Raw genomic sequence first — 18305 nt, 5'->3', positions numbered from 1 at the left:
TGACTCTTTAATTACTGACCCTTTCCTCTATACCAAAGGACTTGAGGACCTCTTTTTCACTCACCAATGTAACGATAGTGCCTAGCAATGCCTGGGACCTCATATCTATTTGATGATAGATAGGTGATTGGACGGATGGGTGAATGGAGCCCAACACAGTTTTAGACACACAGTGGACAAGTAGTGGGTGAGTGACTAGGCTTGCTATGGAAATTTCTGGGAAGCTAAAGAGCAGCTTTTACTCTAAATTTTTTGAGTGATAGCAACATGATCTAAAGCAGTGGTTCTCAACCTTCCTAATGCCTCGACCCTTTAATACAGTTCCTCATGTTGTGGTGCCCCCCAATTTCTTTGTTACAAATTGAACATAATTAAAAGCATAGTGATTAATCACAAAAACAGTATGTAATTATATATGTGTTTTCCGATGGTCTTAGGCAACCCCTGTGGAAGGGTCGTTCGACCCCCAAAGGGGTCGCGACCCACAGGTTAAGAACCGCTGATCTAACGGGAAGTCCAGTGGTTTTAGAATCAGGCACTCTTGGGTTCAAGTCCCAAGTCTGTGAGTCATAAACTATGTGACCTCAGGTAAACCATCTAGTTTCTTTGAGTCTTAGTTTTGCAATCTGTAAAAACAAGGTGATAACATTCTCTGGAGTTGTGAGGATTACATTAGGTAATATATGAAAAATGCAGAGCATAGTGTTTGGGTTGGTAGGTAGTAAATAAATATGAAGCCCTCTCTCTTTTCCTCCTAAATTTTGATAAAATCTTTACTGTGATAAAGCACAATAATGTTAAAATATTTGTATGTGTTGCCATATCATAACATGCTCTTACATGCTATTAAGATTCCTTAACAGGCATTTCTCTCATAGACGGTGGCACCAACATTTCTTACCTTAGAAGCACAGGAGGTCTTCCTTGTGACCAGTCTCTAGTGATGTCTTCCAGCTTGAAACCTGAAGACATTATGATGGGACTTTAGTAGATTTTATAATTTATGCAGTACTATAGCACATAGCTTCTCAGAGCTAAATTATTAAAATATAATTTATTTAAACTATATAGATTAAACATAGATCATAACATTGATACATTAGCTACCTAGATTTCTTTTCAACCCACTTATATAAAGTGCCTGTTTCTACCCTACTTTATTTTTTTAGTTGTGAATGAACCGGCTTTGGGCCAGATACCTAGATTATGTGTTTCTCTTGTAGGGCTGTAATAGCAGGTTGTGGGTAGGGTTGCAAGAGTTTCTCCAGTGGGTGTGATGCAATTTAAAACAATTATAACAGGTGTATTTCACAGGTGCCTTCTCTAGGGAATCAGAAGAGAAGGATAGGGAAATGTTTAACCTACACTTATAATATTTGGCCAGAGGTAATAAATAGTAAAATGGTATCTTTTTACAATTATAGTCTCTTTTTCTTTCTTTCTCCCCCACCCTCCCAAACACATTCACACACACACACACACGCACACACGCGCACACGCATGCGCACACAAGAGAAGGTATGCACTTTGTTATAATGAAAAGTACACTGGACTAAGAAATTAGTAGTGCTAGGTTTGAAAGTCAGCCCTCTTACTAGTTAGCTGTATGACCTTAGGCAAGTCTGTTCAGTCTCTGAGCATCAATTTCTCCCTCCATAAAACCAGAGAATTGGATTAGATGACCTCCCAAGATACCAACCAGATCTAAGATTCTCTGATTTCAGATAGCCTAACTTTTTCCTCATTTGGATATAAGAACAACTTGTAAATTCCCAAACATATTTGATAATTTGAAGGAAACAGATCATGGGCCTAAATAAAATGAATCTAAGCAAATATGAAAAATGCCCTCTGCCCCTGAGTCTGGGTCCCTGAATAAGTCCCCCAAAAGCAGGTTACAAATATGTGATGAGATTCCAAGATCACCAGATGTGTTCTCATTTTTACATCCTATCAATATTACTTAGCAAAGCATGAACATTTAAGCATTAGTGGGCATTCAATAGAGTACATATTGTAAAGTCAGCTTGGAAGGAAGAATACTGGATGAGGGGTTCTGATGAATTTCTCTGAGCTGGAGCTAATTAATTGACATGCATCAAAATAGCTTGAACCTCAGATCAACAGAAATAGTGATGAAGGGAATTGCCCAATTTTCCCATATCTAGGACTAATGACTATCCTGGGATATTATGTCCAAGTTGAAAGTATGCATTTCAATCCACCCAGCGTGCTCCCAGGCTAGCCATTTTACTGGCCAGATTCTGTCTTCAGTCATTGCTACCTGCAGCCATCTGCATCTTTGCACTGTCATGGACAGTTCTCTTTCTTAGCTGTGCTTCCTTATTTTTAGGGGCAAAACACTGTGTCAGCAGTTAGAGAAAAAGCTCGTAGAGGCTGAAACCACAGACATGTTTCCCTTGGTTTGTGGAACATTCTTCTTTATAATAGTATGTAATATTGCTCCATTGTTGGTAGCAGTCTGTGAGCAGCCCATACAATTTGTGTATTTAAAAATAGTAATATATGTAGGAAGAGAGGTATCGCAGGAAGGGACATTAAACTTATTTTCCCCTCTCTTTGAACTTAGCATGGAAAAAAGGTAATGTATGACAGGCCTTGTTCCTATCTAGCCTGCTTGTTTTTAATTCAAGGTCTGTTTTTTAATTCAAGGTCTGAGTTTTATTTTCAGTGCATTGATTGGAATTAGAGAGAAAGAGTCAAAAGGGAGTGTCATAAATAGAGACCAGAGCTTGTTCAGCTTGAATACCAACACAGACTATTTCTAGACAGCATGCCACTGCAGCTGTGTGACTGAAACAAAATCAAGATCCACACACAGTTGGGAGGATGTGCCAGGCAGCATTCCAGCCTAAAAGTTGGGCCCAAAGTGAAATAAGCTGTGTGTAAGACCAGGGAAGGTAGCCGAGAGTGTGGTAGAATTATTTTTAGCCTTCACTGTTGTCTGTGTAAGAGAGTGAACAACAGCAGAACTGAAGTCCTTCTGTTACGGAACAGAAAGATTTGTCCGCCCGGCATGAGAGAGCCTAACACTAGACACCGAGAATTGCAGTGGAGAAATACTGGGTATTTGATTATGAGTGGCTCCATCCAAAAGAACAGGAAGTTAGTGCTCAAAAACCTGAGCATCCTGATGGCATGTAGGTTAAAAATTTTACAGGGTGAAGCAAAAGTAGGTTAGCAGTTGTGAGTGTGTAAAACACAGTTTATTCTTATATTATTATTTATTTATTATTGCATTTCCATATGAACAACTGTAAACCTACTTTTGCCCACCCCTGTATAAGGCAAAATCACAAAACAGTGGGTTAGGGGTTTAGGGTTGAGTTGGGAACTAATTGCTCAGAGATGAGGTAAGGGTGATGAATCATTTCTTCAGGTCTTGAGGACAGCTCTGGGGTCTTTTCTAGAGTCCCTCTGTCCTGTCTCATGGGACTGTACCACCTTAGGGCTCAGGAGCTGAAAGATAACGTAGGTCAAAAATGTTATCTTTAGCCTCCAGAGGTCCAGACCATGTGACCACTAGTGAGGTCTAGGCTGCCTGTCCTCAGCTGCCTCTATCAGTGGCGGGGGGTGGGAGGTTGTTAGGTTAGGTCTGTGATGGGGAGAGAGGAAGCAGGGAGGGGAAAGAAAGGGGGTGGGTGAAGGAAGAGGGAAGGGAAAGGGAAAGAGGGATGATTCCTAGAGCTAGGATTTAAAACTAAATTTGATCAAAGTCATAAAGACCCATGGTTTCACTTCCACCTATTTCAAGTCTCCTGAAGCTGCATTGGAACACAGCAGGGATTTTAGTTCCAGGAATGCTCAAATGTGTCTCAGAGGACCTTTGACTTTGCAGCCAGTGAATTCTCACTTTCCCTAGTCAAGGGCGGGATTGCTCAGTCCCTGGCTCTGTAAGCCAGCCTCAGACTCCCATAAACCACAAACCTGCCCACACATAAGGGCAAATTGTAATCAACAACTAACATTCTAGACCAGCGGTCGCCAACTGGTGGTCCGCGGACCATTGGTGGTCCATGAGGTCTGAAAGGTTGGCGACCGCTGTTCTAGACAACTTGCTTGTTTCCAGTGTGTTTGCCTTCTAAGCCCCTCACTGCCCATCACTTGGCAAACACCCAGATTTTTCTCATTCTTAACAAAGTTGTGTGAGTCCCTCTACATTTTACATTTTGTGTTCCTTTATGTCATAGTTTGTATTATATTTGGATGTTCCTTTTACCTTCACTAGAACCATGGAGAAGCAGGTAGTTTCTGTAGTAATTAGCTCAGTAGTTACCAGGGGGAGACACAATATAGTAGAATCCTACCTGGAATGGAAATTGTGATATTTAGCGGGTGCAATGCTTTTTATAACATATCAGAAGAAAGTGCAGGTCTGTGTATACCAAATGTAGATGTCTTTATTTATAGTTGAGGAATATTTTTTATATTCTAGCTTCTCAGAAAGTGTGCATAATCTCTAGAGAGATAGAAGGATATCATTATGAAGGAAAAGCAGGAAGTATCTGGCATGGTGGAAAGGAAACTAACCCTAAAGTAAAGGAGAAGAAGATTATGAGGGGGGAGAGAAGAGAAGAAGCTTGGTGGGCCTTGCTTCACAAGAAATCAATCTGTCCTTCCTTTGGCCATGGGACAGTTATGAAGCATTGTAAAGGAATGCCGTACTCAAAAGAAATATCTCTGAAGAGGGGGAGCAACTTTATTTACTCTCTAGGTCCAGAAAACATACAGGAAACTCAGCTGCCTGAGGATGTGAATTTTCAAGCCATTTAGACCAAGAAAGGGCATAGATGACATATATGGGTTCTTTCTTCATTATTAGAAAACTAATAGTGATGTAGGACTAGCTCGATGTCTTCTATAATTTTTATTCTACTATAATAGACTCTTTTGGCAAGAAGTTCTTTCCTACTGATAGTTCCTCTCCCAGAATACAAAAAAAGAAAACGGGGATTATTAGTCTGGCCTTATTCTAATTAACAGTGAGGAATTGGTGGGCACGTGGAAGTGGAAGAATCCAGATAGGTGTGGGAAAGCAACATGGTAAACTGTTTTATGATGCAGCAGCGATTTTCAACCTTTTTCATCTCACAGCACACATGAAATAATTACTAAAATTCTGCAACACCCCAAAAAGTATATTCTATTTTTTGCCAATCTGAAAAAAGAAAAAGGTATAATTTTGATTCATTCACACTGAACAGCTAATGTTGTTTTGGCTATTGTCATTTTTTAATTTGACAATCTAAGGGAAAAGAGGTTAGTGCCCCGACTAAATAGTCAGGTATTGCATGTTTTGAAAATTCTTGCAGCACATCAGTTGAAAATCGCTGTGATGCGTAAATTGCTGCTGCTTGCTCCTCCCTAGGGGAATTATACTGCCCTGCCCCATTAATAGGAGCTGAGCAACTTGCATGTGACTTGCATTGGCCAAAGGCTTTTAAGCAAACATGACCTACATACCTTACTTCTGGACAAATGCTTTTAGTACATCGTCATCCATGCCCTTTTTTTTCTATCTGACACAAGATCAGCAATACCTCAGAAAGCAGCTTTTTAATAGCTTCAAGCCAGGACTTGTAGTATAAGTTATTGTTTGTTTTTAATTGTTGACAGTATTATAGATGACCCCCATTTTCTACTCTTCTTTCCCCCTCCACCCAGCCCCCACCCCACCCCAGGCCTTCACTACATTATTGTATGTGTCCATGGGCTATTCATATATGCATATATGTTCTTTGGCTAATCTCTTTTAGCCCACCCTCCTCCCCTCTAAGATCTGTCAGTCTATTCCATGTATCCATGCTTCTGGTCTTATTTTGTTCATCAGTTTATATTGTTCATTAGATTCCACATGTAAGTGAGATCATGTGATATTTGTCTTTTGTTGGAGTCCAACCCCAACAGGTCCAGGGGTCCCCAAAGGTGTGGACGGAGTCGGCAAAGAAGGAATGACACGGAGACAGCCTTCAGTTGATCAGCAGCCTAGTCAGGACCTCTAGCCAGGATCTCCAGCCAAAGTTCTGGTTCGGATCTCCAACCAAGTTCTGGTCAGGATCTCCAACCAAGTTCTGGTGCCATGTTCTCTCGCTAGGTTCTCCAGCCAGGTTCTCCAGCCAGGTTCTATCCAGGTTCTTTTGCCATGTTCTGTCTAGGTTCTCCAGCGAAATTTCTGTAGTCAGGTTCTGTCCAGGATCTTTTGCCATGTTCTCTCGCTAGGTTCTTTCTCTCTCTAGGTTCTGTCTAGGATCTCCAGCCAAGTCCTGTCTCTAGGTTCTACGTCTAGGTTCTCTCTCCTGTTGTCTTGTTACATCTGTATTTATACCAGTTGATTGTAATCCTGTCAATTTCTATTTCAAAGGTTAGGGCGTTGTTTCTTATCTCCATTCCAGGGAGTAAAGATTATGTAGCTTAAGCGTGATTGTTCTTAGTTAAAGTGATTAACTACCCGCCTGGCACTTAGTTAAGGGGTTTTATTCCCTCCCTAACTTCAGGGAAAAATTCCTACCTGGGGAAACAACCTTTCTCGGAGAGGTGACCTTGGGTTAAACACATAGCGCCAAGAAGGGGAGCAAACATATTAAGAACAGTATGCCATATACGCCAGATCCCTTGAAACATATGCTGTACAGATGTTTCTTCTCTGCAGCGACTGTGTCAAGCAGCAAGGATGGACCGGCTCCCGGCAGTCTTTGACTTATTTTGCTTAGCATGATAAACTCCAGGTCCTTCCATACTGTCTCAAAGGGTAAGAGTTCCTTCTTTATTACAGCTGCATAGTATTCCGTTGTGTAAATGTGCGACATCTTTTTATCAATTCATCTGCTGATGGGCTTTTGGGCTGTTTCCAGATCTTAGCTATTATAACTAACACTGCTAAACATAAGAGTGCATATATTCTTTCCAGTTGGTGTTTCAGGATTCGTAAGGTAAATTCCCAGAAGTGGGATCGCTGAGTCAAACTTTTAAGATTTTGAGGAAACTCCATACAGTAGCTGCACAAGTCTGTATTCCCACCATCAGAGTACTAGGGTTCCCTTTTCTCCATATCCTTGCCCGCACTTGACTTATTGATGGTAGTCATTCTGGTAGGTGTGAGGTGATACCTCATTGTTGTTTTAATTAGCATCTCTCTGATGATTAGTGACTGAGCATTTTTTCATATGTATTGGCTGTCTGTATGTCCTCTTTGAAGAAGTGTCTGTTCAGGTCCTTTGCCATTTTTTAATTGGACTTTTTGTCTTCTTGGTGTTGAGTTGTATGAGTTCTTTGTATATTTTAGAAATTAACCCCTTATCAGATGTATCATTGGTGAATATGTTCTCCGATACAGTGGGTTCCCTTTTCATTTTGTTGGTGGTTTCTTTTGCTGTGCAGAAGCTTTTTAATTTGATGTAGTCTCATTTGTTTATTTTTTCATTTGTTTCTTTTGCCCTGGGAAATGAGCAGAGCGAACTTCCCAGAGTGGTGTTGTAACAAAGAAATCGCTCTTTGCCTGGAATTATGTCTGAATCTCCCAAGTGGACCAGGTCCCCATTGATTCCCTCCACCCAATGCTATGTGGGCTCCCCTTCCCTCTCTGTTGCTCTGGATTGGGGATCCCTGGGTGGAGCTGAGACCTCACACTCTCATGGTGTGGGGCTCCATTGCCACAATATCACCTCGGCTTTCTAGCCATGCACTTACGCAACTTGGCTTGCCCTCTCATGTCTCCTCCTTTCTCTCCTCCATGCTCCCTCCTCTCAGTGTTTCAGATCAGCTACACTTTTCCTGGTTTTTCAAGCCGAATGCTCTGCAGTGTAGCCACAAGTCTGGTCTGTTGTTGGGCGCAAATGGACTGAGCTTTTAGCCACTCTGCAGCCATCTTGGAATCCTGCATAAGTTTCTAAAAGCAAAGCAATTGTTCCCAATCAGGGGTTATTCTGTCCTCACCCAGGAGACAGTTTGGGTTGGCACAATGAGGGGAGTGCACCTGACATCTGGTGGGTAGAGGCCGGGTATGCTGCTAAGTGTCTCACAATGCACAGGACAGGCCCTCACAACAATTATCTGGCCCAAAAGGTCACTAATGCTAAGATTGAGAAACCCTGTTGTAAGCTTCTGGGATAATTTATTAATACAGCATAACCTAACTTATGCTGGCTAATATAGCAACTACCACACTAATTTCATGATAGCCAATGTAGAAATAGTTGGGTTTAACCAGTTTGGTACCTTGGTTATTAGGAAGACAGGTTTGAAAGAAAACCAGGTTATAAAAATGTAGGTGCCATACTCTGGCATAAGAGTTTGAAGGTGACTCAGAAGGTTCAGAAGCTTCCAGTTCCACCACTGTTACTGGGCAGATGCAAATATTCAAGATAAACAAAAACCAGGCAGAAAGGTCAAAAACTAGTATAGTGTCAGGTTGAGTTCTCCAGTGAACTCAAATAGTAAAATAAGGGAGTTTTGTAATCAAAGATAAGTATGAGTCTTCTACATTCCTCTAAAAATAGCATTGAAAAGCTATGTCCCAAAGTTAATAAAATTTAGGCCTGCAAAAAGTGCTAAGATCCAAAGAGGGTTTTTTGCTTGTTTTAGTTGTATCAGAAGCAAGACCAAGCAAGAAATGGAGCTCTTGTTTGATGCTTATGAACTAACAGAGAAAGCAGAACAACTCATCCAGGGTAGCCTTGTTTACTCCTCACTGGCCACCAGCCTCAGCAGGACTACCTACCTCCTGTTCTTCCACCATAGCTGATTCTCCAGCAGCCTTTTTGAGGCAGTGGGTCTTTTTAGCTCTGCCTCTGAAAGCTTTGCATGTACTTGCATTCTTGAATTAGAATCACAAGCAATTACTGCCCTCCTTTGTGGCTTGGAATCACCCCAACTTTGAAGCTTTGGAAATAAATGATAGATTTTATTTATTTTTTATTGTTATTTTTAGAAATTATTTCTTTTTTTAAAAACCTCACCTGAAGATATTTTCCCATTGATTTTTATTTTTTTTAAATATATTTTTTATTGATTTCAGAGAGGAAGGAAGAGGGAGAAAGAGATAGAAATATCAATGATGTGAGAGAATCATTGATCAGCTGCCTCCTGCATGCCCCCTACTGGGGATGAGCTGCAACCCAGACATGTGCCCTTGACCGGAATTGAACCTGAGACCCTTCAGTCTGCAGGCCAACGCTCTATCCACTGAGCCAAACCAGCTAGGGCACCCATTGATTTTTAGAGAGGGAAAGACAGAGAGAAATATGGATGTGAGAGAAACACATTGATTGATTGCCTCCTGCATGGGCCCCAACCAGGGCTGGGGCCGGGGAGGAGCCTGCAACCATGGTATGTGCCCTTGACTGGAATCGAACCCCAGACCCTTCGGTCCACAGGCCAACACTCTATCTACTGAACCAAACTGGCTAGGGCTAAATGATAGATTTTAGATACACCTATCCTTTCTTAACATTCAGACCTACACAAGGATGGAATGCTATATTTCAGAGGCAGTGGTTCCCAGAATTAAAGTATTTTCAAGCAAAGGCCAGAGAGCTAAGCTACTTGGTTGTCTATCCTCTTCTAGCCCTGATTGCCTATAATTCTAAACTTAAAACTTGAAGTCCAGAACAAATATTTCATCATTTGTCTCAATTCCTAGCATAGTTTAGCCATGTCTAAATTCAGGATACTAGGAAATAAATTAGCCAGTCTTTCTGTAGCCATAAAAACTCCCTTGAACCTTTTCCTTTCTCTGAGGATAGAAAGGGTAACTGCAGGGTCCTGATTGGAGTCTATGAGAATTTCCTCATCACATTAGTAAGCCTCTCTTGTCCACCTATCCAAAGCTGTTTGTTTCATTACCTACTGTCATGTCTCAGTCACCAAATCCATGTTCTAAAATACCTGCCTGTTCATTGTAGGCCCCACAAGTTCATAGAAGAATTACTAAGATGTGGTCAACAAGCCGTGTTAGCATGACAACAAGCCTGTTGTACACTTTGTCCCCACCAGTTTATTGAGTATAGGAGACTTAGTAAGAGGAACCATTTCTCTTCCCTCTCACTCTAATTCCGCTGAGTGATAAAAATCCTGCCTAATGCTTTCTCTTTTATGATAATAAGGATGAGGTATATAGCATTTAGAGCATATTCTTGCATTATAATATTCTTTATTAATCTCGATTATTTGTAAAGTTTATCTCAATCAAAAGTTCTAAAGTCAGCCATGGCCTGGTGGCTCAGTTAGTTGGGGCATCATCCTGTCACCAAAAAGGTTTCGAGTTGGATCCCCAGTCAGGGTGTGTACAGGAGGTAACCTGTTGATGTCTCTCTCTCTCTCTCTCTCTTTAAAATCAATAAACATATCCTCAGGTGAGGATTTTTTTTTTTTTAAAGTTCTGAAATCAAAACAAGGGGATGGCTTAATAGTAAAGTGAGGCAAAGTTTAAGAAGAACTTATAATGTGGCATTTAAAAATTAAAATGTGTTTTACCGATTCCTAATTTTTCGTTTGTTGCAATAAATCATTCTAAGTTTTGTGCCTTCATATTCTTGACCTTACAGATGTCTACCTGACCACCCCCAAAGAATTGTCAAGTCACAAGATAATAGAGATAGCAAATAAACAACCTTAAATCAAGCATTACTAGTAATCAAAGAAATACAAATTAAAATATCAAGTTACAGTTTTTTCCTATTAAAAGTTTTTGTTGTTTTTTCTTTTGAACTTTTTCTTAATATTTATTTATAAACTACAAAGTAAGGTTGTGCTTCTCTATGCCTTCAATTCTAAAACTGTTTACATAAAATGAAAAGAAATATTTTTGTTTTTTTATTACAAAAATATAACACATCTTCATTGTAGAAAATAAGGAAGTGCAGATAAAAGATGTCACAGTGGCAACACAATTAACTTTTTGTGATATAGATGTCATTCTTTTTCTTATTCATGGCTATATTGTATCTAAGAGTCTCTATTGATGTGCACGTGAATTTCTTGTCATTATAAGTAATGCTGCAATAAATGTCCTGTCTGTCAATCTTATTTTTGCATCTCGGATTATTTTGTTGGGACTGGTTCCTAGAACCATTATTGCTGAGTCAAAGCATATTGCATTTTTAAGGCTTTTGATTATCTTTTGCCAAATTGCTGACAGAAAGGTTGTATCAAATGTACGAGAGCACCGGTTGATGCATTCTCTAGTCCAGCTCGTTTATGTTGTTTTCTTATCTTCACCGCTTTGATAACTCCAAAATGATATCTTGTTGTTTTAATTTGTACTTCTTTGTAATAATCAGACCATATTTTACATGTCTTAACAAAATACTAAAAATTAAAGAAAAATCTTCATTGTCACATTATTTATAAGAGAAAACAAACATGCACATACCCCTACATGTTCAACAAAAGGAAAACAGTTCAATAAAAACTATGATACTCCTAAACAATAAACTGTGCAGCTATTAAAACATTAAGTCTGCAAAATACTTTAACTTACCTAGGAAGAATATTTATTCTATAATGTTAGAAAGACACTAGAATGGTAAATTTTTATATGTAATTTGATCTCTACAATTGTCTTTAAATGTTTAAGAAGAAGAAAACCTGAAAGGAAATATGCCAGAATGTAATTGCTTCTGTGTAGTGACAGGTGATTTTTAATATTTCATAATTTTTAATATTTTCCACATTTTTTATAATTAACATTTGTATCACTTTTGTGAAGAAAACACATTTTTGTTAAGTACACTGCATAAAAGGGTCCACGAGAGGAGAGGAAACTATTCACCTGCAATTTGTGTAGCGTGTATTCTAAAGATGATATTAAACATTTGATCCTGAAACAGGAACATGAACAAATAACATAAATAAGATTCTGGTGAGCAGTTAGTCAGTTGTCAAAATGTTAAAAGTTTCACATGCTTGAGAACGTGACAATTGTTGAAGCCCCTGAAAATGTAATGTGTATGTTCTGTTTGTTTGTTTCCTTCTTAGGTTGCTGCTGTTGACCTTCTGGTTCCTGGAGTTGGAGAGCTCTTTGGAGGAAGCCTCCGAGAGGAGCGATACCATTTCTTAGAGCAACGGCTGGCCAGGTATTGGTCAGACCTAAAAGAAACAAAATTTAGAAATTGGGGACAGGAAAGTCAAAGGCAGTCATGACAAAGTAACAGAGGACAGTTGACAGGCCGCAGCCGCTGGCAGACCTGAAATTCAGATTCTAGTGCCCTTGAGCAAGTTGTTACTTGACCTTTCTCAGCTTCCTTTTCTTAACAAATGGAACTGTTACATGAAACAAGGCCACAATGAAAACTGCCCACTGTTTGTATTTATCTCTTCCTATGGAAATGGCTTTTTAAAAAGTTAATGATGGAAGGAGGAAGATTTCCCCATTAAAGCTTGCCCTTCATTTTTATTTTTCTCTTCTCTATGTTCTTTTTATTTACTATAAATTATGAGTCCTGTAGGGCCATAAAGAAACAGACTCTGAACCAGGAAAAGGATAAAGATGGAAATAGAAAGATACTAAAAATATCTGCTAAGCTATTTAGGATAAGCAGTTTTCCCTTCCTCAGATTTTCTACATTGTGTAAGGGTCTTGATTTAGCTATTTGAATAACTTACTTTAACTATCTGGCCAAGGCCTGGAAAGTGAATCGGTGAACACACAGAAAATGTTTTGAAGAAGAGAAATAGGGACTCGTGTTTCTAATTGAACTACCATTTCCATATATGCATGGTTTGCCAACACACCACAATGACTTCCTAAACTAACCAGGGTTATAAACCTCGGTTTTCCACTTTTGCTGTGCCAAACATTTTTTTTAAAAAGGCTTTCCCATGTTGAAGACATAATCCTTCTCTCCAGATAATACTGGTACTTTTCAGAGTAACCTGGAAAGTAACCTGGAAAAGCCATAATTGTTTGAAAATATCCTGCTAAATTAGCCATTAGTAAGGCCTTCTCTACCTAATGGAAAAATGCTTTAAAAGTTGATGTTTTCCAAGGTCTCAACCTATAAATCTGTTGGGCAACTTGGTTTTGTAATTCTATTTACTTGAACTGCTCTATTTGGTTAGGTTCCAGAAGAAAGGGGATAAGTATGTTTTGGGAGGACTCTTTTTTATTAGCGTACTGACTCCTTACTATAACCAACATGTTAGAAAGTCCTGGGAAAATCGTGGAATTGAAGTAAAGGTCAAACTCCTTAGATGGAAAGAATTTAAAGATTCTCTGGGTGTGTTTTTTTGGGCTTTTTTAAAGCACAATAAAAATCACACATGGCAAGAAACCTCATCTGTTGAAAGATTAATTGCTCTGTTTTCTTTGCTTGCTTCCTTCCTTCAGGAAACCTTTCCTCATAACATTAAATGTTTACCTAATATCTGATAATATCCAAATTTATCTTTTCTAATGAAATGGATATGCATTTCCATCTCTCTCTGATTCGTCTGTGACTTCTGTGTATGTGTTCTGTATTTTTGTATATTTGCATTTTCATTGTCCTGATCACTTCAGATATACTGGTCCCAAACACTTTTTTAAAGGACTGAAATTAATTTTAATGAGTACTAAAAGCTAAAACCTTTTAACACTTAATTGGCAAAAGCCAATTAGCAATCATACTATGAAGGTAGCCTCAGAATCTCTATTATTTTAATGTTATAGAGTGAAAGGTGTGTCTGCGTGTCCTTTGTTTGTGTGTGCCTCCCAACAACCTTCAGTAGCAGTAATAGTGCTTTTCTTGTGTGACAGGACAGTACACTCATCCAAATGAACCCCTGGGTCCTACTTGCCTCCTAAAGCATTTATTGACGAGGCCACTTATTTGATAACACCTGGGACTCTTGTTGAATGCGCCTTTCTGACCATACAGTAAAGGTGCAGCCCCTGAGCTAGGTTGCATGTTCTTTGAGAGCACGAGTTAGTGTGCACTTCTCTGTAAAGAGCACACAACCCAGACAATGTTTAATGGTTAGTATGTGTGCCTTACTGACATTCTCTGAAAGAATTCTGTTGTATTCCTTTTACAGATCAGGACTGACAGAAGCCTACCAATGGTAAGAAGGAGGCCCCTAATGATTCTTCTTCTAGCTGTTGGTTCGAGCATTACATGGTTTTTACTTGTATTCCCAAGGCACTGTGAAAGAGTGTTACAAACAATGAACAAGTTCTCAGAAGATTACTTTTTTTTTTTGAGTCCTTGAAAAATAGTAATAATAATAATGGCTGCTGTTTGTTTATTTATTACTTATTGTGTGCTGGATGACTGTGTTACAGTTTAGGTGTATATTACATCATGTAAACAGCATAACACCCTGTGAGTTAGGTACTGTTCTTGTTCCTTTTTAACTGTGCCTCCAGACCTGAGGCCTAGAGATGTTAACTAACTTAACTAAGAGCACAGCAGTTAGAAGCAGAGAGCTGGGACTTTGTTCCTAACCATTATGCTTCAGTTTCTCTCTATGTGAAATTGGGTGCTTGAACTAAGTGACCCCTAAGTGATCTTCGCCAACCTTAGAAATCTAAGCTGCTTAGGGAAGACCACCCGTCTGCACTTGTACATTTACTTCTCCAAAATTTTCTGGTTTTCTTTCCTCAGACCCTTTCTTCAGATACTTTTTTGTATATGCAGAATTTTAATTTATATTTCTGTAATAGACTCTTTCATGGAATTGGTATAATATTATCAACAATATTATTAATTCTTCACCTTTCCTCAGGAGAAGAAAGGGTTTGATTACACACTTGTCTTTTGGAAATGAAGGAACTAAATTTCAGAAATGCAAAAAGCCTAAAATTGGGTTTAAGTAATGGGCCTTGAATGCCTTGTTTTTTACCAGGAATGTCCTTAGGCATGGTTAATCTCTCAGAGTCTTGGTTTTTCTTGGCTAAAAGATGGAATGATAATATTATTTCACAGGGTATTGTAAGGATGAAATGAGACAATATAGGTTAAGTATCTACATAGAGTAGAAGCTCGGTAAATGCTACCCCCTCCCCTCACCCCTGTCCTTCTGACTTCTGCTATTAGGTAGATGAGCCTGACTGATCAAGCGTATGCATTTTACCTCAGTTTCTGTCTGCAAGTATATGAAAACGAGCTAAATGCAAATTTTAATTATTGGTTAAATAAGTTTAGGCCTTTTCTGGTCTTTATTGATAATTTCAATACTATTCTTTTTCCAACTAAAGTTGTCAAACTGTTAAGCTCTCTAAATATAAAGATTTATTATTTGAATTTCCTTCCTTTTAAATGGTTACCCTAGTATTTGAAAGATAGAAGGGGTTTTCAAAATCTTCAAGTCTGTGACCTCTGCTAGTGTTCTATCCACTCTGAGTGGCCACGCCAGGTGTCTAAGAATTTACTCACTTCCTATTTCTACATGCCATATGCAAGTAAAACCTGTAACTAGTTCCACAAATTCTGTACCATCTCTTTTATAATCTGGCTACCCTAGAATAAACAACAATCCATTAAATACATATTCTTTAGAAAACTTGTTTCTAAGAACTGGATTTTTCCATCTATTGAAGCAAAGGCAAATAAATAAAATAAAGCAAAGGCAAGAAAAATGCTGAATTCCGTTTCCAGACATTCATACCAGTGTTTTGACATCAAGTTATGAGAAGTTTAGAACTACCTAAAGCTTTTGCTGGAGTTCTAGCTGCCAGCTCAGATCCTGCAGGTGTTTGTGGCAGTGGTTTGATATGCCCTTCATCTCACTTTCTCACTAAATCAAAGTATACCCTTCCCCTGTGTCTTACAAACTTAAAGTTAATCCAGCTACCAAACATTTCAGTTATTGAAGACTGTGTTCATCCATCATTATTCCTGACAGTTCTTACTGATCTGAAGTTTTATTCTAGATGCTCCTGTGTGTAGATCTCTCACTTGGCTCTAACTCACCTACTTGTAGTTCATATTTTATTTTAGAAAGATAAGTACTTAATCTTAACCACATGAAATACCTGTACATGTAGCCATGATTGTTAAGAGTGGGAAAATAAGTGACAGTCTTTATCCTGGAGGAGCCAAATGACTCCCAGCTATGGCACTGAAGTTCTATTCTGGAACTGATTTTACAAATCATTCAAGAAGCTCTAAGCTTGTCTTAATCAATATTATGTAACTCAAGAATTCTCCCACCAAATAACATAAGAAGATTTACAGAATCTTCCTCCTCCTCTTCTTTCCTAAAATAACCGTATCCCAGGTTGCCGAATTGGCATTTTCTAGCCATCTTAAGTGGGCACAGAATGTTTATGAATGGGCTTCAGAGGCTGCCCAACCTTCCATAAAAATTACCCCGGACACCTTCCACTAGGCGTGAAGCAGAGAACTGGACGTTTCTCCTCACTCCAGTGCTCACAAGTATATTTTTGTACCTTCAAACAATAAATCTTCATATAGTAAGCGTCTACTCCAGAGCAGGCACTGGAGATGGAAGGGTGAATAAAATGCAGGTCCTTCCCTTGATGTAGCTGACAGTCTAATCTAGTAGGACATACCTTTTTGTAATTTATCAGGCAAAATTCTTCACTTTCTTCTGTGTATGAACAGTATGATTTTGGTAAGAAAAAAAAAAGAGCACTATTAACATACTAAGAAATAGGAAAGGAATATATTTTGAAGAAAATTAGTAAAGTTATTAGAATATTTCCTGTGGCCTCATGAGGTAAGTTTTCTGTATATAATTAAATAAGTAACTTAGAAGAAAAAGGGTCAAGTAACTAAAGCCCATGAATGAATGAATGACAGGATTTTCTACTGTTTGTCTGGGTAACACTGGACAGATCATTTTTAACTTCTCTGTGTCCTTTATCTGTCTGTGGAGGGAAAAGACTGGCCTACCACAATGACATGAATGATAAATGATTACAAAATACTTTGAAACATAAATTCTATTATAAACTCTGACCCTATATGGCATTTACAGGTTATGATTCTCTGTTTCTCAAAATCAGGTATCTGGACCTCCGTCGATTTGGATCTGTGCCACATGGAGGTTTTGGGATGGGATTTGAACGCTATCTGCAATGCATCTTGGGAATTGACAATATAAAAGATGTCATCCCTTTTCCAAGATTTACTCATTCATGTATTTTGTAACTGGAAGACTGGTTAAGGGAAATCATGCAAGCCAGAGGTGCTGCACACACATGTGCCTACAGGAGAACACATGTTTGGATTTTAGAAGTGAAGAAAAAGTTTTCAAAATGTACTTGTCATACCATAGCATATAACATGGAAAATAAGTGGTCATGATTTTCTTACAAAGTAGAGGCATTTCATAGAAAGATGAACTCTCCCAAGAAGAGGTACTTATAGACTGTAGAATCTCTAATCAATTATGTCAATTAAGAAGAAATGAAGAAATTGAACTAGGTGGTTTCAAAGGTCCTTTCATACTCTAAAAGAGGATGAGATAGTGTACTTTGTCTTTAATGATTAGCTCACTGATTTGTGTGACCTTTGAGAAACAACCAGTAACTAAAAATAAAATGTTGTTGGACCTTTTCTTTCTTACCATTTAACTTATGACAAATGCCCATCTTATTCTCTGTGTTTTACTAAACATTATAGAAGAAAATATTCCTTCTTTGGGTCTTAAGTTAATAAACTGCTATTCTGAATTGAAATCTTTTATCAGACTGGTTGAAAAAAATGACATTTAATAAATGTTGAGCCTCAATAAAATGGATATAGAAGGAAAGTACCTTAATATAATAAAGGCCATATATGACAAACCCTCAGCTAATATCATACTCATTAGTCAAAAATTGAAAGCTTTCCCTCTAAGATCAGGGACAAGACAAGGATGCCCACTCTCACCACTGTTATTCAACATAGTACTGGAAGTCCTAGCCACAGCATTCAGGCAAGAGAAAGAAATTGTAAATGTATCCAAAAAGCAAATGAAGAAGTAATACTCTATTTGCAAATGATATGATTCTATATGTCGAAAACCCTAACGACTCCACCAAAGACTTAGAAACAATAAACAAATACAGCAAAGTTGCAGGATACAAAATCAGTGTACAAAAATCCATTGCTTTTCTTATACTAACAATGAAACACCAGTAAAAGAAATAAAGAAAACAATCCCATTAACATTTGCAACAAAGACAATAAAATACCTAGGAATAAACTTAACAAAGGAAGTAAAGGACCTATACACTGGAAACTATAAGACATTGTTGAAAGAAATTGAAGACACAAAGAAATGGAAAGATAGTCTATGTTCGTGAGTTGGAAGAATTAACATAGTTCAAGTGGCCATAGTATCTAAAGCAGTATACACAT

The 18305-nt window shown here is 38.4% G+C and overlaps 1 protein-coding gene across 2 annotated transcripts in view; it reads left to right on the top strand.

The window, feature by feature from the left end:
- The window catches only part of NARS2 (asparaginyl-tRNA synthetase 2, mitochondrial), a 112158-nt gene extending 94639 nt beyond the window's left edge, over positions 1-17519 (top strand). Inside the window, exons 12-14 of one of the 2 annotated variants that reach the window (XM_070425697.1) lie at positions 11995-12092; positions 14032-14058; positions 16967-17519. In XM_070425697.1, the coding sequence (XP_070281798.1) occupies positions 11995-12092; positions 14032-14058; positions 16967-17111 (270 nt within the window). In that variant the 3' untranslated portion in view covers positions 17112-17519. Of the gene's footprint in view, positions 1-6670; positions 6770-11994; positions 12093-14031; positions 14059-16966 lie in introns of those variants that run through there. The other variant, XM_070425698.1, reaches the window with a different exon arrangement.
- The last annotated feature ends 786 nt before the right edge of the window (positions 17520-18305 follow it).

The sequence above is a fragment of the Myotis yumanensis genome, unplaced genomic scaffold, assembly GCF_028538775.1.
Source record: "Myotis yumanensis isolate MYYU_CA2020_CCGP unplaced genomic scaffold, mMyoYum1.0.hap1 SCAF_10, whole genome shotgun sequence".
In the NCBI taxonomy this organism is placed as follows: Eukaryota; Metazoa; Chordata; class Mammalia; order Chiroptera; family Vespertilionidae; genus Myotis; species Myotis yumanensis.
The sequence above is the reverse complement of the archived record's forward strand: the minus strand, read 5'-3'. Positions and strand labels throughout refer to the sequence as shown.